At 36.3% G+C, this 24,776-nt stretch overlaps 1 protein-coding gene across 1 annotated transcript in view; it reads right to left on the reverse strand.

The window, feature by feature from the left end:
• SUGT1 (SGT1 homolog, MIS12 kinetochore complex assembly cochaperone) overlaps nucleotides 1–24,776 on the reverse strand; it is a 29,220-nt gene extending 4,444 nt beyond the window's left edge. The window contains exons 1-10 of the mRNA XM_029938458.1: nucleotides 24,635–24,776; nucleotides 24,485–24,542; nucleotides 16,570–16,660; nucleotides 15,834–15,903; nucleotides 15,069–15,139; nucleotides 11,762–11,815; nucleotides 11,370–11,386; nucleotides 8,817–8,851; nucleotides 7,108–7,204; nucleotides 6,232–6,339 (exon numbers count right to left, since the gene is read on the reverse strand). Of these exons, the coding sequence (XP_029794318.1) occupies nucleotides 6,232–6,339; nucleotides 7,108–7,204; nucleotides 8,817–8,851; nucleotides 11,370–11,386; nucleotides 11,762–11,815; nucleotides 15,069–15,139; nucleotides 15,834–15,903; nucleotides 16,570–16,660; nucleotides 24,485–24,542; nucleotides 24,635–24,672 (639 nt within the window). The 5' untranslated portion in view covers nucleotides 24,673–24,776. The remainder of the gene's footprint in view (nucleotides 1–6,231; nucleotides 6,340–7,107; nucleotides 7,205–8,816; nucleotides 8,852–11,369; nucleotides 11,387–11,761; nucleotides 11,816–15,068; nucleotides 15,140–15,833; nucleotides 15,904–16,569; nucleotides 16,661–24,484; nucleotides 24,543–24,634) is intronic.

Consider the following 24,776-nt stretch of genomic DNA (forward strand, 5'->3'; position numbering starts at 1 on the left):
TGCTATGTTAAAAAAATAAATAAATAAACAGAAAAAAAAGTCTTGATGAAATTCATATACTTTTTTCTTCCAATGCAGTGTTCTCAACCAGTGGTGATTTTGCGGCCCAGGGAAATTTGGCAATGCTTATGGATACAGCTGGTCATCACACCTGGGGTGGGGGTTAGGGATGCATAAAGAGCAACCTTCCCAAAACAAAGAATTATACAGCCCGAAATGTCAATAGCAACCCCCCCTTTGAGAAACCCTATTCTAATGGAATTACTACATCTGCATATACCTTAACCTGTTTGAGACTGGAGAACCCTAACATTATATAAAATCAATGCAACTGGAACACCTGAGCGGCTCAGTCGGTTCAACATCTAACTCGTGATTTCAGCTTGCATTGTGATTTCATGGTTTGTGGGATCAAGCCCCACATCAGGCTCTGCACTAACAGCATGGAGCCTGCTGGGGATTCTCTCCTCTCTCTGTCTGTCCCCTGCTCACATGTGTGCACACACACTATTAAAATAAGTAAACATTAAAAAAAATACAACTAATACTAAGATTAATAATCATTCACTGATTAAATATGTAATATGAGCAAGTGTGTGTGCACACACACTATTAAATAAGTAAACATTAAAAAAATACTGCTAAACTTTTTTTTTTCCTGGCAGTTTTGACAACCACCTGTTTCAAGGCTGTGGTCATTAAATAATTGTTCCCGACCTTCAGAATGTAATTTTACCCAATATTCTCTTCCTCGGCTTTTCGCACATCTAATTGATGTATTCATGGTTTAACAGAGTAAACTCAAGTCTTTCTGAAATCATACTGCACACCTATGGAGCATCTTTATTTTTACACTCAAATTAATTTTTTTGAAGTTTATTAGTTCGGGGGGAGCGAGCAAGCGAGAGTGTGCACAAGCAGGGGAGGGTCAAGAGAGAGAGGGAGACACAGAATCTGAAGCAGGCTCCAAGCTCTGAGCCGTCAGCACAAAGCCTGATGTGGAGCTCTAACCCACAAACTATGAGATCATGACTTCAGCCAGAGTCACATGCTTAACTGAGCCACCTAGGTGACCCTACCCTCAAATCATTTTATAATCATTTTTTAATGCAAAAATCAATAATTAATGACAAGAAACTGAAAAATCTTCTCCAAAGTTCATTTTTTTTTAAATGTTTTTATTTTTGAGAGTGCATACAAGTAGAGTGCAAGTTGGGGAGGGGCAGAGAGCCAGATGCAATGTGAAAATATGATGTGGGGCTTCTGCATGAAATCATGTCCTGAGCCAAAGTCAGACCCTTAACCTACTGAGGCACCCAGGCACTCCTCTTCCCCAAAGTTCCAACAGCACAATTCAAGTATTTACTCTGTGTCTACTCTGGGCCAGGCACTGTATTAATACATAAGGCCAGTCTCTATTCTTCTTGAAAAAATTAATCTGAAGAGATATTCCCATAAAAAAAAAACATTCCAGTAGGTATCACCTCCGTGAAATATCTAAATATAGGGAAATATCTAGTTTCCTGGAAAGAACTATGCCAAAATGTCAACAGTGTGACTGATTACTTTCTCAGCTCCTTTACGTTTTCCCAAATTTTCTATGATACACATTTATTGCTTTTACAATCTGAATGAAAATCTAAATAATAAGGATAAAATAATAGTAGCAGTAACACTTCTTGAGCACTATTACACATGCTGTGTGCTTCATATGTATCATCTCACTTAAAAGAACAATCTTATAAAAGGAGATTATCATCCACATTTTAGAGATGACGCAACCAAGATAGACAACTTACTGGAAGTGCCATCTACTGCTAAAAGTCTTATTTCTTCACAAATAAGCAGAGGTTGAAAATAAGACAAAAACCATCAGCTGTGTAATTTTAGAGAAGAATTATAGATACTACTTGCTGGAAATATGACCATGAGCAAGTAACTAATCTCAGCTTCTCATGTAAAAAGGGATTAACAAGGTCTACCTCATTTAGGGTTCTTATGAGGATTAAATGAGCCATGAGCCTATGTATGAAAAGAATAGAGCACTGTGTCTGGAAAGTAACTGAATGCTCTTATCATTATCTTTTTCATCATTATAATTAGCTAAAAAATCTGTGCAAAGTATTTTTAACATCTCTGGATTCAGTTTATACCTGTAAGTAGGTGATAAAAATACCTACATCATGCAGTAACTGTGAGGGTTCCATGCACGGATAATACACAGCATTCAAAATACTTACCTACTATAATTCTACACCAGTTAACCAGTATGGAACTGACTAAATAAGCTACAATAGATGCATTCAGTGAAATACCTTCCTGTAGAATATTTCAGGGCATGAAACAAACATCCATAATATATGGCTAAATTTAAAAAGACAGCTACAGACAGTACTTATGGTAAAATCCTTTTCTTTTGAAAATATATGAATATGCATTAGTAGGAAAGGTGGCAAGAACAAACTTCAAAAACAACAATTTGGGCATTAGCAGCAACTAATTACTTAACAGAATTATCACCAACACTGTATCAAAAAGACATAAAATAATCAAAAAGCCCCCACATCTGTGTGTTTAAAAAAGCAGTAGCATCCTGCCCAGGCATCCCCAACTCCATCACATCATCATTAGGATTCTTATATGAATATTAAGAAAACGAATTCACTCTGAAACTTCTCAAATTTTGGTGAGTTAAGAAGGGAGCTATGGTTTCTCTCCCAATAAAGACACATATTTTTACCTTCCACAATTTCAGTTAAAAGCCTTCATGTTTTATAGGCATAACATTTTAAAAAACTGCTCTGACTAACAATGGGAGGAATAGAACTCTTTTTAAAGATTTTAAGTAATCTCTACACCCAACATGGAACTTGAACCCAAGTTCAAGAGTCTCACACTCCACCTGACTGAGCCACCCAAAGAACATTTTCTACAAAGGCAGATTCATTCCAAAGGATTTTGAAAATTCTTGGTTTTTTTTTTTTTAGAAGAAGTAAATATTAACCTTTAAAATGAATATTTCACAGCACAGCTGTCACTGAAGCTAAAATTCTGTGACTGTGAACAGTGAATATTGTCATGAAATTAGTAAGATGGAGCAAAAGAAAGACTACAGTTTCTTAATAAAGAAAATGAATTAATAGGCAGATATGAAAGCTTGAATTCAATAAAAAGTAGAAATAACTGTCAGAGGTACTGGAAAAAAAGTGAATTCTGATTTGGAAAAATCTAGACACGACACTAAAATATTTAGTTAAGAATTGCGACTTCATTAATATAAGGGTGCTACTTCTCTTATTTTCAATGCAAATTATATTTCACTTTAATTAATAACACTTAACCAATGATTATACAAGAATATGCAACATTTATTCATCCTTGAAGGTGGGAAAGAAAAAACCTGAATTCTCAAAGCAATCACCCCTTTAAAGCACAGATTTTACAGAATCTCTCTTTTTAAGCAGTTTCTTATAACCAGAAGCATCCTTTTCTCAACTCACATAAATGATTCAAGACATCTGAATTCACATGAAAACCCCGTGACTTCATGGTTTTCTTACTATCACTAAATAAACCTTAATAACTCACAGAAAGATTTGATTTTCAGCATTTTAAGTCTCCCTCTGCTGTATGAAAAAAGATTCTACATTTTCATTTCCCTTAGGATATAATTAAATATAATTATTTCAATTTGTTTCCCCTAATATATAGCTTAAAAGTTAGTGGGCTAACGAAACTAATACATATTACCTTGGGCTAGTAAAAGAAAAATCATTGTCCATTACACATCTTTAGAATGTTAATTCTTTAATTCAGAACTTAGAAAAACCTAAGCAAAGAAGTAATAGCTTTCCAGAAATAAAAGTGTTTTTCCTGGGCCAAGATGAATAATTTAGTTTAACAAACAAAATTAGTAACTATGTAAACTTGGGGAAAGCATTTAAAGTCCATGAACCTCAGTTTCTTTTCATCTATAAAACTAAGATTAAAAATACTCTTAACAACTTCAAAGGTTAACATCAGAATCCACTTTAAATTTATTCACTAAGGGGCAGGCACCTGGGTGGCTCAGCTGGTTAAACAGCTGGCTCTTAGTTTTGGCTCAGGTCATAACCTCATGGTTCATGAGATCAAGCCCCATGTCGAGCTCCCTGCTGCTGGTGCAGAGCCTGCTTAGGATTCTTTCTCTCTCTGCCTTGTCCCCTCCTCCTCCTTTTTACCCCATCTAACCCCCCCAAAATAAATAAAATTTTAAAAATTAAATAAATTTATTCACTGAACAATTACTAAGCAGCCCTATGTACAACACACAGGACTAGGGTTGCCAAATTTAGCAAATGGAATATACTTTTACTAAAAAATTATTCAGTTTGTAAGATTAACTGGGCATCCTGTACTTTATGTGCCAATCTTACCTGAAGCATATACAAAGACAAAAATATGACATATTTCTTATCCTCACAGACTAAACTCAAAGGAAATAAAATGTATACATGAACTATTACACAAAAAAGAAAAATGTCATGTAGCATTTAAAAGAGGAAAGGCACAAAAAAGGAAACTGGGAACACAGTAGGAGCATTGCAAAATGGTCAGAATCAAGAAGTATTCAAGACTCAAAGAAAAATAAAGAATGAGAGATGACAGTGCTTTGTTAGCATCCTCAATTCTAGCCACATAGGCTTATATGTATTTATTACCACAAATCTTCTTCCATGAGTTACATGAGGCAACCCACTAACACAAGTTTCTGAAGTCATTTACACCATCTATTCACACAACTCAGCTTCCATTTAAACTACTTCAAAAGAATATGTTGATAAAAATACCGTATGTAGAAAAATGCCTACTCGTAATTTTCTGAACTGTCTCCCTCTCAAATCTAGCTATAGCTTTGTGATTACTTACCCATGTTCTTTTATTAAACAAATTCTACACTATGTGGATAGGGTCAGTAAGACTAAAATCTTGGTAAGATTTCATTCCTTTTTCCCACTTTCTATCATCCAAACAACTGTTTCTTCTCTCTCTCTCTCATAATTTAACAGCTTTGTACTCTGTAATCTTTAAATAAATTAGTGGGTAAATCACTTCCATCCAGATGCAAAAAACGACTTCTTTACTTTGCACTTCTGCTCAAATGCTCTGCAGATACCCTCTTTCGGCAGGCCAGTTACCATATTCTCGCTGACACTAGCCGACCTGATTCTATTGCAGGATATGAAAATTCACTTAGCCTTAGAACTTAAACTCAATAATTATTAACAGAGTTATTAATTAAACAGGCCATGTTCATCAAGAAGGTGTAGCAAGGAAAAAAGTCTACTTATATATCGTTTTGTTGTCATTAACTCATTATATACCTTCATATAATTTTACAGATGAAAAAATTTCAGAGCTCATTTAGTCCACAGCTCTCATTTTTAAAGACAATGAAAATTTACTCCTACAATAATTCTGTGACAATCTAAATTCACAGAGCAAGCAAAGAACCAGAGTGAGATGTTTTGATTTTTCAGTTCAGTACCCGTCCTGCTAAATTATACTATCTACATCTTTTTATAATTTATATTTACAAGTCTATGAATTTTAATTCTATTGCAAATTTACTTTTTGAAGATATAAAGAAATCTAAAAAGTACATGATTACTCAAACTGCAGTTTAAATTACTCAGTATTCCCTCATAACAAAGTATTCTAAAATTCAGATTAATTAAAAGACAGAAAAAAACCCAGGCAGATTCACCTCCACAGTAGTATTTTTCACTGCTGAAAAAGTACTTGTACATCAAAACAGACAAGTTCAAGAAGAGATGCTCACTGTATCAAATCTTAAAGAGAGGCTGAAAATTACATCTTCTAAAAAACCTCCTTAAGAACTACCATACCAATCTTAATAAATATATAAACACTACTGAGATTAAACTGATTTTTACATTCCACTGTCCTAGAATTTTGAAAGGGGAAAATGTGTACTCAAAAATTACTGTTTTTACCTGTCCTTTTTAATTTGAATATATGTGTCTGAAAGGATCTATAAACTTTTAATTACATGGGTCATTAGTTGACCAATATTTCTAAATTTTGAAAATATTACTACTGACAACTCTTAAGTAATCTCTACACCCATTGTGAGGTTTGCACTCATAACCCCAAGATCCAGAGTTGCATGCTCTTCTGACAGCCAGCCAGGTGTCCCCCCTACTAACAACTCTTTTTAAATTGTCTTACCTTTGTTGAAAGTACTTTAAATGTGCTCTGTTGTGGTATTATAGGGTAAAGAAGTCTCAGTTTCAAATTATAATCCTCTCCAGAAGGAAGTTTCACCGAAGCAGATAACTAATGAATACAAAATTAGCAGGACGTTTTATAAAATTTATATAATGAAGGATGAAACACTTAAACTGAATATTAATTACAGAATTTCAATACTGCTGCAGAATGTTTTAATACTTTATATCGAGTATCAGATTTAGGAAACTCAAAATAATCCTTTTTTTTCTATCTGGTACCCTTTCTATGGATTCTCATGTACATAATTAAATAGCAGAAAATACTATGTTTCAAACACATATTTAGCATTTAAATCTCCAGAAAACTCAAGATACACGAGCAAAATATAGTATGTAACAAAAAAGTATTCATATGCAAAACATCTACTTCTACCACTAACTTAAATATCATTAAAGTTTTCTACTAATGATAAACCAAATTAGTAGAGGCCATTCTAATTTAATGTGGTTAGCAAATTATAAGACCTATAAATCACACAACAAATAAGCAGATTTTTTCACAAAGGCATATCACACAAATGTAACCAAATCACACCATACTAATGTCTTTTATTATTTGTCAACCAAGTTCTGCTGTGAGTTACAAATCTAAATTATGTACATCTAGCTAAACCCTACAGTATAAACACTTTTCTCTCAAAATTTAAAAATCACTCAGACTGAGAAGCAATGCTTTAGATTTTCATCAGCGTTTTCCATATCTGAGGAAGAAATGACATATCGATAAACTGCTATAGGTTATTTTGCAATATACTATTTTGCGAGTACAAGTAGTTAACCTCAAAATAAAAAATAGTTCAAAGACTGTACTAACCTCTTTTTCTGAAAATTCCACATTTATATTATTCTTCTGAACATTCTTGATCATAAGTGTAATGATTACTTGAGATTCTGTTTGATACCAGTCATACCTATTAAAAAAGAAAAACAAAAACTCAGAACATCTAATTTTCTTAAAGTTGTTGCTTCTTAATGTTTTGTCGAGATAAAAACTAGTCTGATAAACAACAAGAGCTCCACCTTGAGGAACAAAATAGCAGAGCAGCTGGTGAGTTACAATTTTATGTAACTGTTCTCCTTTGATCTGTACAAACGAACAGAGAGGTATGATGCCTCAACTTTTCCAGGAGACTTAAATACTTCCATGATTTTGGGGGTTCTTACTTCTATCTCTAAACTGTTGGGCTTAAGCTAATGTTGAAGAGGAAAGAGATTCTACACAACAAATCATTATTATATACCATCAATAGTTTTACACTTCCATTTCAATCTAAAACTAAGAAAAAGCACTTCTATCCCTATTTTACAGATGAAAAAATATAAGCCCAGAAGAGTGAAGCAATCAGCCAGTCTGCAGTAAGTGTTACACTGGACCCGCGTCAAACTGACTCCACTCCAAAATCTCTTAACTGAAGCTGGGGGCAACAGCCATGAACACAATGAGCAGAAGCAAATGAGCTAAAATTAAAATAACTTAAAGTTTAACCCATCCTGCCAACCACAATATTAAACACAGTATCTTCCTTCAGTCTCAAGGTACACGGGAAAACTAGTGTGCCTAGAGATTCTACTTCTGTGTATCTTTCCCACAGAAGGTTCTAAAATTGTAGGGATCCTCACTTTCAAATTATATTAGATTATAAATCCATGAGGGCAGAGCTATTTTATCTATTCTGCCGCTATTATATTACTAAGACTGAGCACAGTGCCTGGTAATATGAAATCAATGTTAGATTATTTTACACTCTAACATCATAATTATTATTTGATGTCTGTGTTACACCCCTGATGCTGCCACCAAGCTACTCGAAGTTCCCTATCTACTTGGTACTTGCAAGAGTCATCCTAAATCTCACCAGAAAGAACATGAATAAATTGTTTTAACATTTTCAAGCTATTTTAGGTAATTAAAATGCATCTTGATTAAAGAAATGAACTTTATGAGTCTCAGTTTCCCTCTGAAATTCAGTGAGAATGCAAAGCTCCAGATCAATGCCTTGTATTTCTTTCCCTTATAGTCCTAAGAATACAAGTTGTACACGTGGCTACGGAATAATTAAAAATAAACTCAAATACTTGTGCAGTGCTTAATTCATTATTCTAACTGCTGCCCTGAGCAAATAATCACGTTCAACTCATGCAGAATTATTCTATGAAAGCGTTACTTTAAAATATAAAAGGCACACAGTTACAACTCTGGGAAACCTGCCAACCGCTAACGTATTTACCTGCGTAGTAACAGCCGAGGAGGCTCTCGTCATCTCGTCACGGTGACGTAATATGGAGCCAGAGAAAGTGAGTTTAAAGTGGAGAAGTGACTTGAATTTATTCTTAGTTATAAATAATAACAGTAATCAGCAAACAGCTTTAGAATTTGCTCTCCCAGGCTAAACGCAATTTCTAAAAAAACTAAAAAACACTTAAAAATCACAAAGTAAGAACTTGCTTATTACTATTAAACAACAGGATTTCCCCCTTTAGACATATTTATCATGCATTGTTTTATGAAAAAGAAACACTTACTTGATTTTTGACTGATGAGTCCTCTGGGAGGCAGACTGATTTTGACAAGTTGAAAGAGAAAAATTTTTACAAATTAGTTTAGCAACTGTATGTTAAAATGCACATATTACTAATTTACCCAGTGCTATGGCTACTTTGATATGAAATAACTACATGAAAATGTCCTCAAAGACAATGTGTAATACTCATAATTGGTAAATAATACCAGTTGTCACAAAAAATTAGAATATTCAGCATTTTTATAATTTTAAGATTTTTCTTCTAAAATAAAAGCATAAAACCCAAAATTATTTTCTAAAGGAATGATTGGAAAAGATTACATCTAAAATGTTCAGTTCCAAGGTTAACTCTCTAAAATGATAATAACAATGACATAAAAAAACATTTTTCAGAAATAGCATACCTCGGGTCGCCTGGGTGGCTCAGTTAGTTAGGCATCTGACTTCAGCCCAGCTCATTATCTCAGGGTTTGGGGGTTTGAGCCCCACATAGGGCTCTGCACTGATGGTACAGAGACTGCTTGGGATTCTCAGTGTCTCTCTCTCTCTCTCTCTCTCTGCCCCTCCCCAACTTGTGCATGCACTTCTCTCCCTCTCAAAATAAACTTAAAAAAAAAAAGAAAAGAAATAGTATAAAGTTCAGGCTTAACAATGGCGTCAAACACCGCTCTGGAAGGTATGAAGGAACATTTTCATGGTACCTTCCAGATAACAGCTTACTCCATTTATGGGCTTTCAGTAACAATGATTCTAAATTGCCCATCAAAAAACAAAGTGACTCTTGACCAATCCATACTTTCCTAAACTACATGTGTGCCAGTTAAGACTATGTAAATCTGAAGAACTTGCCCTGGGTCATAAGTGACCTCTAAATTGCCCCTAAATGATAAGGGAAGTGAGGGGGTTTAGAGAAAAAAAATAAAGCCCCTCTACCGATGTGAGTTTAACCCAGAATTACTCTCCAGTGTTAACTATTGAGAAATACCTGAATCTAAACGATATCAAGTGGAGATAATGACTAGAACAGACTATTCCAGTTCACCTTGGTATAAAGATAAAAACTACACTGAACTACAGCAGTGACAAAATGCACTGTGGCTCTACAGCGATTTGTGTTACGAGACGAAGCATTATCCAAATGCTACTCTGTTGTTTTCAGGACTAGTTCCAATCCCAAAAATAGTCTAAGACCTAAATAAAAACACCAGCAGGTGAAGGAAGCCCACTTCTAAATACTTCCCTCATCAATCATGCTCAGGAATTACAGACAAGCCTTGGAGGTATAGAAATAACCAGACAGGGCTCACTTTTGGTGATGTTCACAACTCCAGTCACTACATACGCACATACCTGGCCTGAAGCTCACAACCTGCCTGAAGGAGATTAGCTCTAGCAGGCCCACTTTACATAGGAAGAAAGCCCAGAGAATAAAAGATTTTCTCAATGTCACAATGTGATTCTGGAAGAGAGAGATGTAAATTTTGATTCAGACTCAAAGAAAGGAGACCCAAAATGGTTAAGTAAGTGCCCTTAGAGTTAAGACCACAACCACATTCCTGAATCCTTGTCATTTTATTGACTAAACTGTAGATGTTCACTGCTAAAAACCATTAGCCATAATTAACTATGGGTGTTATATATAAACATATGTGGTTAAAAAATAATCAAATAATTTTCAACTCCACCATAACTAAAAAAAATTTTTTAAGTTTATTTTTGAAAGAGAAACAGATTGCGAGCCAGGGGAGGTGCAGAGAGAGGAAAACACAATCTGAAGCAGGATCCAGACTCTGAGCTGTCAGCACAGAGCCACAAATGGAGATCAAACTCACAAACCATGAGATCATGACCTGGGCTGAAGCTGGACACTTAACTGACTGAGTCACCCACGCATCCCTCAAATGCACCATAATTTTTAATAACTGAAATTTAAAAATCTTCATGTCCAAACACCAAATATGAAACTAAATTAGACAGAGATAAACATTTCCAAATTCTAGTTAACTTTTGTGTTCTTTTTTAAAATACTTATTTTGTGAGAGCGAGTGAGCACATGCACATGAGGAACAAAGAGTAAGTATATCTCAACTGGGTTCCATACTGTCAGCACAGAACTGGATACAGGGCTCGAACTCACAAACTCTGAGACAGAAACCAAGAGGTGGATGCTCAACCAACTAAGCCACTGAGACGCCTCTAACTTTTGTGTTCTTATCACACCACGATAAACCCTACAAGTGCTTCCAAGGTAGCAGCGGTTCAACCTACATGTGAGGACTTTTCAGCCAGGAAAAGATAAAAAAATAACCATCCTGCCCATACTAAAACATACCAAATCAACTTGAATCACACATTAAATCAGTGTGATTTTCATGACTATAAACTTCCATATTTATTTCACCAAACAAAATGGTATTATTTTAGTTATGAAAAGTATTTACATCAAATTGCTTAAGATATACCTAAAAGAAAGATCATTCTGAGTCCTGTCTCAAATCTACATGGCAAAATTATAATTAAGTAAAAACACAAAAGATAAAAACTTTGTACTTACCACCTCGGATTGTGATCCTGTTAAAAACATAAAAACATCTCTAATTAACAGTACATTTATAGGAAAAATTACACACATGATTTCTATAGCATAAACAGACTGATTACTAAATCAATTTACCATACATTCCAAATAAAAGAAAGTGGTCTAATTTTGCATTTTGGAGTCACTTTACGCCTTAGTAATTTCTTACCAGTAATACAACCATAATACAAACCCATCTAAATCACCCTTTCAATGTAACAAAATCTTAGAAATCCCTATCTAAGGGAACTAGTTAAATTTATGATGTATAAAAATTATAAAGTTACAAATAAATTTGTTTAAATCCAAAAATGTCAAACACTTACTTCTTCGTAAACTGAAAGACCATCAGAAACCTACATACTTACCATCCTGAGCTTCTTGACACCTTTTAATCCAGACAGTGAAATCAGGATCTGCACCTAGAAGAAAACAGAATGTAACATCATTCATCTGCACATCTTCATTCAACAAATACTTATTGAATACCTACTATGTTCCAAACAGTGCTTTAGACACTGGGGATTCAGCAGTAAATTAGAAATACTTATCCTAACACAGTTTACAGCATAATGTCACAGCTATAGACATACTAATAGGTTTAATATTTGGAGATTCATCCTGAAGAATTAAAAAAAAAAATTAGCTTTAACCAGTCAACCTTACTGGTTCCCAGATACAAAAAAATCTCTATTTCCCCTCATCCCTCTTCTGTTAAAGAAACTTTCTCTTGCACAACAAAATCAGATCTGAATTAGAGTCCCTACGCACCATCATTTAGTGTGGAGTGGAAGCCTGGTAAAAGACAGCTGGACTGAGATCTAAAAGTCTCTTCTGACCCGGCTCCCTACCTATTCTGTCTTGTATTCTCTCAATGGCTTTTCTTGTTACCATGCCATTCCTACCAACACCAAAAAACACCTTTGGGGCACCTGTGTGGCTCAGTTGGTTAAGCAACTGACTTCAGCTCAAGTCATGAGCTCACACAGTTCATGGGTTCAAGCTCCATGTCGGGCTCTGTACTGACAGCTTAGAGCCTGGAACCTGCTTCAGATTCTGTGTCTCCCTTTCTTTCTGCTCCTCCCCTGTTCATGTTCTCTCTCAAAAATAAACAAATAGGGGCGCCTGGGTGGCTCAGTCGGTTAAGCCTCCGACTTCGGCTAAGGTCAGATCTCACATTTGTGGGTTCAAGCCCCAGCTCACAGCCTAGAGCCTGCTTCTGATTCTGGGTCTCCTTCTCTCTCTGCCCCTCCCCCTCTCATGCTCAGTCTCTGTAGCAAAAATAAATAAAAAGCATTAAAAACAAAAATTTAAAAAAAAATTAAAAAAAATTTTTTTAAACAAAACAAAAAAACCCACCAAAACACCTCTGTACTTTGTGGTGTTGTCCTATCTCCAGATTCCATGGCAGCCAACAGACTACAGATGGATAACTATACATTTAAAAGACAGCAGGGTAAGGCGCCTGGGTGGCTCTGTCAGTTGAGCATCCGACTTCGGCTCAGGTCATGATCTCATGGTTCGTGAGTTTGAGCCCCACGTCGGGCTCTGTGCTGACAGCCTGGAGCCTGGAGCCTGCTTCAGATTCTGTGTCTCCCTCTCTCTCTGCCCCTGCCCTGCTCATACTCTGTCTCTCAAAAATGAATAAACGTTAAAAAAAATTTAAAAAAAAATAAAAGCAATGTAAACACACATGTAAGCAAACTATTAAAAGACTTAAAACAATGATAATATCTAAACAGTATAGGGTCTAATGAAATGTTAAAAATTATTAAAAGGACTCTAAATAAAAGTTTACATAATTAATCTAATTATGAGCAAGATTATTTTGAGAAATAAAAATTTCTTAAAATGGGGTGCCTAAGTGGCTCAGTTGGTTAAGCATCCGACTTCACCTCAGGTCATGATCTCATGGTTCGTGGGTTCAAGCCCTGTGCTGACAGCTCAGAGCCTGGAGCCTGCTTTGGATTCTGTGTCTCCCTCTCTCTCTGTTCCTCCCCTAGTTGTGCTCTGTCCCTCTTTTTGAGACAGAGCAGGAGAAACATTAAAAAAACCTTTTTTAAAATTTCTTAACATATTAATTTATAAATAAAATTCAACTACACAGGCCTTAACTAATACCTACATACATGTACACATTCATTCTAGTGGGGGAAAAAATTACATCAAAATCTTTTATTTGAATAACCTATAATTCAAATTAATCAATAAATAAAACCAAGCTTTCTACCATAGCAATGGGAAAAAAGGAATATTCTGAGTTATAAATTTTTTATCTTGTCTGTTAAGGGAATTCTAACAACATAAATTTTCCCTATATTTAAATTAAAAGGCAAATTTGTTTTTAAATTAAATATTGTCAACAGCAATTTTACCAAAACACAGACATTTTCATTTAAGGCAGACTAAAGTAATTCTAAGATAAAAGTCAATGGCAATAAGGTGTTAATAAAGAAAAATTTTAGGTGGGAAACTTTCTATTGATCTAGAAAAAGAAATAAGGAATGGGACTAGAAGTCTACAAGGTGGAATGATTCATGTCTCTTCAGAGTTTTCATATATGCATCGATGAACAAGATAACTGGATTCTAGAATTTGCTAGGAATGCAGATACGCTGGCTTGCTAAGCAAAAAGCCTAATGATTCACACACTACCACTCTTTCCTAATTTGTAGGTTCCAATTGCAAAAGTTCAGTGCACTGTCCTCTCTTGAGCACATATACAGGAGAAAAGCAAATACTCAAAAGAATACAACAGTAAATTTTTAGAAATATAAAACCATAATCAATACTTTAGGGATTCACAACCTCAGCACTACTGATATTTTGGACAAGATACTTCTCTGTTGTGAGGGACGATCCTGTACAACGTAGAATGTTTAGCCGTATCACTGGCCTCTACTCACTAGATGTCAACAGCACATCCCTCATCCACCAGTCATGATCATCAAAAATCTCCTCAGACATTACCAAATGTCCCAAGGAGCAAAATCATCCCTAGCTGGGAACCACTGCTGTAGTGAACTGTGAAAAGACTCTATCATTAGAGAAAGATAACATGACAGTACACAGTAAGAACTCTGTAGTCTACAATTATCTATGAGATTACTTACAACTGTTGTCTTTCAGTATTTTGCCGACTTTTCTGGTTTTTTGGCTCCTAGAATTTCTATACACGTGCACAAACATCCATACTACTAATTTTCATATACCTCTCTGAAGCTGATATTAAAAACTCACACTACTTTGAAAACTCCAAGTTTCTTCCTATTAAAATTTACCCAAACTGACACTTCTTAATAAAAATCTTTGCTAAAAAACTTCCTATCTTAGCTAACTGAATAACTTAAACTGAATACACTTGCGAAAAAAGAGCAAATGAAACTTTCACTTGTCGATTAGAAAAATATAAAGCCAGACTAAGTAAAGGGAGCTCACTGAGTGTTTCTATACAGTTTTTAACTTCTAATGGTAAAGTTTATCTGATTTAAATGCTAAAGAAAGGATAATTTAATCAATTTTAAGTAAACTTTTGCAAACAACAAGAAATGTCAGTAAGAAAAGAAAAAAAGGTTAGGTTTCTACAATGAATTTGAGATTACACTAACAAAACTGAGCTATGGTTTTAAAACACAGAAATGGATTAGATTATTAACATACAATTCCAATACTTACTATCTAATTTCTGTCCGCCTACAAAAGTTTCTAGAGCAGCAGCATAGTTCTTTTCATGGTATTCACATATCCTGCATGAGCGTATTAAAAACAAATACCACACACACATGAGATCGTGAAAAAAGGCTTTCTAATTAAATATCTTAGCATGCTCTACTGACAAACGAAATAATTTTAAGTATATGTTAATAAACCAAGAAGTTTTCTAATATAATGTAGCATAAAATATATTTCCCATTAAAACCCAACTTTGGAACTCATTTCAGAAGGAATTTCTTGATTTTAATTATGTACACTTGCTTATTCCAAAATATAATTATACCAAGAAACTAGAGAAGTTTCTTAAGAATAAAGTTATACGTATACAGAAACAAGCTGTGATATAAAGTACACAGATACAGAGCTTCCACGGCATTAAATATAGCTTGTCCAGCTTGGTTGAGAAATAAATATTCCCTGCTCACTTAAATATAGTAAATTCCAAACACTGAGTAAACAGGGATATGAAATCCATTACTTGCATCTATACCTTGCAATTACTTCAATCATCGCTATTTTAAAAAGCACTAATTATATATCTTACCACATATTATAGTTATACAAGTATAAAATTATATTTAAAATTAAATCCTATCACAGCTATAAAATATATTAAGATGTATAAATACAGAATTTACTATTTACATAAGACTTAAAATTAATTTATTCAACTAAAAACCTACTATCAATAGTCCAGATTCAATTAGAAGACAGGTTATTGCATACCCTTTTCTCAGCATAGCAATGGAATTATCTGGATTAAGTTCAAGAGATTTCTTTGCATCAGCAACAGCATCTACATACAAAAAAAATGGGGTTGTTAGTCAGTTAATTGTGCATCCTAACAAGTTACATACAAAATTTGAATCAGCCTTAGATTTTTAAGTTTTCCAGTTTGAAAATGGACAAATGCTTTTAAATTAGGAAAAGCTCCAAGATATAATTCAAAAAACTTAACCCTCGTATCTTATGAGCCTAATATTTAGCTTCCTTTTTAAAGCTATTCGGTCAATGAATATAGCTCTGTGATAAAGTTCATCCAATTTTCTCATTAATCTCATTTATGTAATTTGTCTCAAGGTATTTAATTTTTCCCTACCCAGATCCTCTATTCAAAAAATTATAGTTACATAATACATATTTTTTTATAAAAATTGCAAATAAGAGCATTTCATTTAAACTCTGTGAAATAGTAAATGTAATGCTATTTTTTGTTAGCATATAAAATAACTACAAATGAAATCCATATAAATTCTCCACCCATTGAAGGAAGACAAGATACCCAGAACACTTGTTTGGGTGTTGCTCAACATGTTTGTCATGTTTCAGCTACTTCACACCTTGTATGAAAGACCAATTTAAAAATCTTCAAAGACAATCTCTACTGTATGAGATTCACTGCATGTTGGGCAAAATTTACAACTTATTAAGAAGAAACAATATAGTCAGTAAGAAAAGTTACCACAGTAATTCCCAAGAAGGATGTGACAATAAGCTCTTTGACAATAATATTGTGCATCATCTGGTTTCTGTTCCAAAGCCTTAGTCAGCTCCTAAAATATAAACATGTTGAGTGTTAGTAAGTGTTTTTTGAAAGCAACTGAATTCTAATTAAACATGATTTTTAATCAAATAACCTATCATCATAAGCTATTTGGAGAAAAGATAACAGAGAATTAAAGTAAGTCTAGAGCTTTTCTTCACAAAAGGGTCAGTATCTTCCCTTCTCCACTCCCCCCTACCAAAGCCTACAATCTAATGTAGTATCTTTAGCATGATTCTTGGCCTATAGTAGAAACTTAATAAATGGTAATTATCACCTCATTTATTCTGAAGAATTCAGATGATATACATTGACCATTACAGATTTTCTCCTCCTAGTTTGGAAAAGACTCAAAGATCATGTACAAGTTGACATACCTACAAAAGCTGTCCAATAGAAACAAACAAAAAACCTACAAGTTAAATCTAGATCTCAGGGAAGTTAAAAGGATCAATAAAGACACAATCAAGCTTATCTGGCCTAGCCCTCTCCTATCCTCTGTCAATGGCAAACAACCTTAAGAAATTACAGCATTCTCTTTAAAGCCCAGATACAGTATCTCATAGAAAGCTACTATCAACTGATCAAGATTTAACATGAGATTAAAAGTTTGCCACCTTGGGCAGTCACAGTAAGTGGTAGCTGAAACAAGGATGCAAGAAGACACAGCAGGATCACAATTGGCCAAGGACAAATACAGGCAAATAGGAATGCTTTCATTCTCTACCTAGTGCTCACACACCCTAGGGATTTGTTAGTTTCCTTAAAAAGTAAAATTATTTCAAAAGTCATACATCATTAACTTTGTTTTAACCTAGTAGTGTGGTTCTCACAAAGTAAGAATACTATACGTGGTAATCATTTACCTAAAATCCAATACATCTAAAATTCACACCATTTTTTTTTTACCATCTTCACCTCTATCACCCTAACTGAAGCAATAATGAAAATCAAGATCTTGTTTATGTCAACAGGCATAAAAATCTCCAATGTCTTTGAGCTGTCTCAGAACAACAGTGCAAGTTCTTCCAGCAACTACAAGGCCCTCCCTGATACAACCCTTGTTAGCTCTTCCCCGTCATCCCTTACTACTCTTCCCCTTGTTCGTCTAGTCTAGGCAAAGTGGCCGCCTTGCTGATCTTCAAACCCTTTAGGCCTCTGCACCTGCTGCTTCTCTCACTGGAAAGCTCTTCCCCCAGATGTGCACAGGAGATGCATTCCCTTACTTTCTAGTTAGTGATGAGACTATGCCAGAGACAGGATTCAAATCCAGAATTCAAATTCACACACCAATGATATTTGTATTACTATGTTTTCCTGATACTTTAAAATTCCTAAGTTAAATGATACCATCTTGCACTAAACTTTCAACAATTTTGAAAAGAGCTGATAGCTTCTTACCTATCTACTAAAATATATCTTCAAACCAAATTTCTAGCCTCTCCTCAGCAAGAAAACAGGTATTATTTCAGGTCAAAAAAGCTACTATAAGTTATATTAATATCTAGATCACCTAATTGTTTTATTTTTAATATTTATTTTGGGAGCGTGAGAGAGGGGGGAGAGGAGCAGACAGAGAGGGGGAGAGAGAATCTCAAGCAGGCTCCACACTGTCAGTACAGAGCCCAAGCTGTGAGATCATGACCTGAGCTGAAATCAAGAGTCAGATGCTTAACTGAATGAGCCACCCAGGCGCCCCGGATTATTAATTTATAAAGTATTTTTAAACATCCGTTACATAACAAAGCCAGGACAGATACTGGGTGTACAAAGATAATTAAAAAGGGAGTCAAGTAAAAACTTCTGAATTTCAAACAACCAACTTGCAAATAACCTTTAAAAATATAAACTAACTGCTGGTTAAGGAGAAACAGTTATATAATTCAGTTAAATAAAGCAATTCACTTATTAGGTTGCTATGTTTGAAAAGTTACCGAAAGAACACAAACTGAACATTATGACACAAATATAAATCATAAAGTGCAATAACCCATTTATTTTGAATAAGCAATACACATAATAAAACCAGAAAAAGTGAAGTTAAAACAATGATTTGTGGTTGTAGTAACTACAATGGACTGTGGCATGTTTTGGGAGTTCTACTCTTTCTGTGACAACAGCTGATCACCGCTAGAGTACAAAGGGACTAAGAGAGGTATCTCAAAGGCAAGGACTTCAGTGCCAACGTTTGATCATAGTGGCAAAAGGCCATTATGTAATGCAGACCAATGGGAAATATACTGTGAACATGTCTAGAGATATATATTTACATTAAATGAGTTACTTTATAGTCAAGCAATTTATAGTTCTAAAAATAAACTCAGTGAACTATAAAGTATAATTACATTGATAATACTGAAGGAAATACCCTGATAATTCAGAACAAGGGGAAAAAACTCCTTATTAAAGCATTAAAATTGTTTAAAATTTGGATCTGAAAAATGAATTTCCACATCTTTAAAGTTTTAGGCTTTGTAAAAATGCTACCCAACAAGATACCTTGTTGTTAAGGTTAAAAGCTAACGCAGACTGCTCAGAGGGAAATAACTATTGAAGGCATGTAGCTCTAGATATCTCAATTTGACTCCATTTCCCTTTTTCTTCTAGCCACACAAACCCCAACCACAGATGATAAACAAGAGTATCACCCCTTCTCCCTTCCTAAGCTATCCAGCACTGCTAAAGGAAAACCACATAACCAAGCAGAACTGGTAACATTGTACATTTATGCTAACCAGCTATGCTCTCAACAAAGCTTTCAATGCTCAGCATCTTTAAAGTCAGCTACCAAACTTTTAATATTACACATTCTTAGACCTACCTCCTCCTCCAGAGGATGACCCTGATGCCTTGACAAGTGACTTGTCACTTATCAACTATATAACCTTGAGGAAGTTAATCTCTTTAGCCTCAGCTGCCTTGTGAATAAAATGCAATACCCATCCACCTCAAATGTTCCAAGAATTATTGGGGGTACCGGGGGTGGCAGCATCAGGTGGCTCAGTTAAGCGTCTGCCTTTGGCTCAGGTCATGATCTCATGGTTTACGGATTTGAGCCCCACATTGGGCTCTCTGCTGACAGCGCAGAGCCTGGAGCCGCTTCAGAGCTTCAGACTCTCTCTGCCCCGCACCCCACTCACGTGGTCTCTGTCTCTCAAAAATGAAAAAACGTTAAAAAAAAAAAAAAAGAATGCACAAAATCCCTGCCTCCTTGAAGTTTATAATGGGTCCCATTTTAGACAGGATGGTCTGAGGGAAAAAAAGCTCTGAGATGACATTTCTGCTGAACTCTCAAGTGATGAGCATCTCCAAGCAAAATGAGATAGTACAAGAGAGTACATTTTAAGCAAAAGGAACTGCAAATCCATAGATCATCCACCAGAACTGGGCATGACACATGCAACTGACAAAAAAAGCCAATGTGACTAGAACCTAAAGAGCAGATATGCTACAAGGTTCCTACTCTAAAGGCCTCAACTTGAACCTTACATTACTTATCTAACAGCCCTTTCAAATAGGTCCTATTTGGTCCCACTTCATAGGAAACCTGATCTAGAGTGACAAGAGGAATTTTCCTGAGCTTATGGATTTATTATGAAACCAGGATTTGGATCCAAGTACTCTAATTCCAGAGACTGTGTGGCTTTTTTTTTTTAATTAAACTCTACCCCCAATGTGGAGCTCAAACTCATGATCTGGAGATCAAAATTCATATGTTCTACCAACTGAGCCAGTCAGGCACCCCCAAAGCCTGTGCTCTTGTTTATACTGGGTCTCAAAAGATCTCATGATCCATACATATGTTTCCTCTCCCTAGTGAACTGAGATATCCTGTGTAAAGTTTCTGACTGCCCTAGTTAGCCTCTACTCTGCTATGTTCTCAGTGTGTTTCATACACTGCTCCATTAGAATATTTACCTTATATTCTAATAATCTGTTGATGTGTCTCTCTCTCAACTAGACTGCGAACTGGCTCAATGTAGTCTTTTCATCTTTAGATCCCTGACTACCAGCACAAAATTCACCACTAATGTATATTGTATGTTGAATGAATGAAAAATGTGAAATCAGCTTGATACATTTCCCCTTTAATTCTAATTGGATGGTCTTATATAAAAATGTAACATTTTAGGGGCTCCAGAGTGGCTCAGTTGGCTGAACATCCAGCTCTTAATCTCAGCTCTGGTCATGATCTTGCAGTTTGTGAGCTCAAACCCTGCATGGGCCTCTGTGCTGACAGCCTGGGGCCTGTTGGGGATTCTCATTCTCCCTTTCCCTCTGCTCTGCCCCCACTCGCTCTTGTGCTTGCTCACTCTCGCTCTCTCTCACTCTCTCAAAATAAACTTAAAAGAAAAAGTAACACTGGGGCGCCTGGGTGGCTCAGTCGGTTAAGCATCCGACTTTGGCTCAGGTCATGATCTCACGGTTTGTGATTTTGAGCCCCACATGGGGCTCTGCTAACAGCTCAGAGCCTGGAGCCTGCTTTCGATTCTGGGTCTCCCTCTCTCTCTACCCCTCCTCTGCTCACATTCGCTCTCTCTCTCAAAAATAAACATAAAAAAAATTTTTTAAGTAACATTTAAAATATTTTTTTAACGTTTATTTATTTTTGAGTGAAAGAGTGTGAGCAGAGGAGGGTCAGAGAAAGAGGGAGACAGAATCCGAAGCAGGCTCCAGGCTCTGAGCTCTCAGCACACAGCCTGACACATGACACAGGGCTCGAACCCACGAACCGTGAGATCATGACCTGAGCTGAAGTCCTCTGCTTAACTGACTAAGCCACCCAGGCACCCCCAAAAAAGTAACATTTTAACTGATGCAACATCAAGTGTCCTGAATTTCAAAACGACTGGTTGACTCTTAAACAATGAGGTGTGTTAGGGGTACTGACCCTCACACAGTCAGAAATCCAATCTGAGTATAACTTGTAACTCTCCCAAAACTTAACCCACAGACTTCTGTTGACCAGATGCCTGACCGATAACATAGTCAAATGACACATATTCTGAATGTTGTATGTATTATATACTACATTTCTACAATAAAGCTAGAGAAAAAAATTAAGAAAATCACAAGGAAAAAGCATTTACAGAACAGCACATATTAAACATCCACATATAAGTTAGGCCAATGCAGTCAAACCCATGCTGTTCAAGGGTCAACAGTACTGTTAAACCAGCCCTTGAGGAAATCTAGGGAGAAAGATCCTCTCATCAAGGTTCCAGCCTTACTTATCACTACTAATTACTTAGTAATTAACATTTACCTCTTTGTCTTTGTAACAAGGTCTTCAAGCTTAATAAAAAGAACACTTCTAGGTGCCTCGTTAGTAGCGTGTCAGTCTCATAAAAAGAACACTTCCTCTTAAAATAACTGGCTCTCCCTACTCCCAGTTTCTGACTCAGATAGGTTCTGGGTCCTGAGAATGTGCATTTCTAGCAAGTTCCCAGGTGACGCTGCTGCAGGTAGTCTGGGGTTATTTTTGAGAATTACTTTTCTACAACACTAGACTGTGGAAATTTGTGTCCTGAGGCACCCATTCTGCCTCTAATTGGCTATATACATCTCAGTGCTGTGACAGATTATTTGGATTTCTTTGGGTCTGTATTTTTCTGTAAAATGGAAGGGTAAGTACTAGACTTACAAGAACATTGAGTCCATCTAAAGTGGGATCCAAGAATTTGCATTTCTAATAATTCCCAGGTGATGCTGATGTTTCTGGTTCAAAAGCCACACTTGAAGAACCAAGGTACTAACGCTAACTGTATGCCTCTTCGATGCAGTTCTGCTCCTAGGTATATGCCCACAAAGGAAAGTGCATGTGTTCACCGAAATACGCATACAAGGAATTCCCAGTGGCTTTACTCATACTAGCTAATAACTGAAAATAACCTAAACATCTACTGTTAGTATAAATTGTGTTTTGTTTTTTTGTTTTTTTTTTTTTTTTGAGAGCATACACATGTGTTGAGTGGGGGAAAGATAGAGGGAGAGGGAGAGAGAATCTTAAGCAGGCTCCATATTCAGCATGGAGCCAGACGTGGGTCTCAATCTCACAACCCTGGGATCATGACCTGAACCAACTGAGACACCTACGTGCCCCTGTGCTGTATTTTTATAAAATGAAATACTACACAGCAGTGAAAAACATAACCACTCCACACAATATGTACACATCTCACATGTTTAAAGCAAGACAGAGTACTGACTTCAAGTAATTAGTCCATCCATTTCTGTTTATAGGAAGTACAAGAACAAGCAAAACTAACGGTGATGGAGGTCAGAATGGGAGTTTCCTAGTGGAAATGGGAACTACTGGCTGGGAGAAAGGATTAGGGAGCTCTGAGGACAGAAGTGTTCTCTGTCTTGATCTGGGGGGTATACGCATATGTAAAACTACAACTTCAGTAGCTGAAGACTTAAGATTTGTTATTTTACACATAACATACATCAAAAAATTTTAAGTAAAACAAAGGAGATGAAAAGTGACAACAAAATCCATGACAATAATACCCTTTAAAAGCAACCCGTATAAACTCGATTTCCAAAGAAGGCACTAGGGCTAGGATCCCAGCAAATGTAGCTTCTGAAATTTTAATAGTCGTCTAAATGACATACTGAATTACAGAGAAAACTGCTCAGTGCCTCCTGTAAGATTATTTTAATCCTGATCCCAGAAGCCTGGCCAGCAACGTTATAGCACAACGAAGGAACCAACCATTTTATCTGAGGACCCTTCTAGATCCAAAACAACACACCCTAACTTAGAAGGCCCTCGCCCCTGTTTCCTCCTGGCACCACTGCTCACTCCTCTTTCAATCCCCCTCTAGTTACAGGGGCCTTTTTGCTGCTCCTTGAATAGGCCGCCTCATGAGCTTTGCAATGGCTCTTTTCCTGCCTGGAGTGCTCTTTTCCCAAAGCTTCCCATCATCCTCCTTCAGGTCCTCTCAGGTATCACCTCTCCAGAGAGACTCTACTACCTGTGTGGCAAATTTCTCTTAGCAGCTAGCTAGGAAAAAATATCTTTTGCCTTAAATCCTAACCTTACCTGTATGAGATGTGACAAACGGACAAGGTTTGGTTTCCTCTTTCTCTCCTGCTTCAAAGCAAGAAAGCCTTGGCTATATTTTGCGAACAACTGCATCATGTATCCCTAGCTTGGGCTCTCTTTATTAGCTTTCATTATTATTTAAATCTTGCTCTTTGAGCTTCTCTTTATGGCTTTATAATATAGTCTTTCACTTCACATAAACCCAAAGTGTCTTGTAAATACACATAAAAGACATAATACATGACTTTAATCCACAGCAAGTAGTGTCTTGTACAAAGAAACTCCAAATAAATTTTGTTTTGATAAATGAGTGAATAACGAGCAGGACAACTGGAATAGGCCAGGATACCTGGAAATATTTAGAAACATGGTAAAAGGTTTTTGTTCCAGCAATCTGCACTTTTTTTTTTTTTTTAGCACAGCAAGAATAATGATCGAATGAAAAACAGAATAAACAAGTATTATCAAGCCTAGATTTCTTCTAGTCACAAACGACATTTAAAAAGCATTGCATCCAGACCAACTATGAACGTTAACTACGCCCCCAAGAAATAAAGAAGGTATTGCTAAGCAACTACGAGGATGCAGTAACGGTCAACGAGTGGGAGGGGGCATGAACAAGGGTCTGGAGTGACTGGGCCACTGTCAGTATCAGAGATGATACACAACAAAAATAGGAACCCCGATCCCAGGAAGGCAGTGCTGCGAAGAGGCGGGGTCCGCTATAACCCGTGGGGGCCGCGCTCCCCCAAGAGTGAAAGAAGCGGAGACTGGTTCTCTCACCTCTAACGCCGCCTGGGGGTCCTCGTCGATCAGCGCATCTGAGAAGCTCCGGAAAAACCTGCCAGGGAAAAACAGCGACATGCTCACTAAGGAGAGCGTGGGTGGGAGGGGGAGATAAACATAAGTAATAGAAAGAAGGAAAACACGCACTTCTGCGCTGTTGCAGGTCCTGCTGCAGCTGCCGCCATCCCTAATGATCGCTGTTGCTGCTAAAGCTGCTACCACCGAGGTTAAGAGCTGCGCCGCCGCCCAAGGGGGAAACTTCTGGAGAAACACCAACTGAGCTTCCGTC

The sequence above is a fragment of the Suricata suricatta genome, chromosome 4 (genome assembly GCF_006229205.1).
Source record: "Suricata suricatta isolate VVHF042 chromosome 4, meerkat_22Aug2017_6uvM2_HiC, whole genome shotgun sequence".
Lineage (NCBI taxonomy): Eukaryota > Metazoa > Chordata > Mammalia > Carnivora > Herpestidae > Suricata > Suricata suricatta.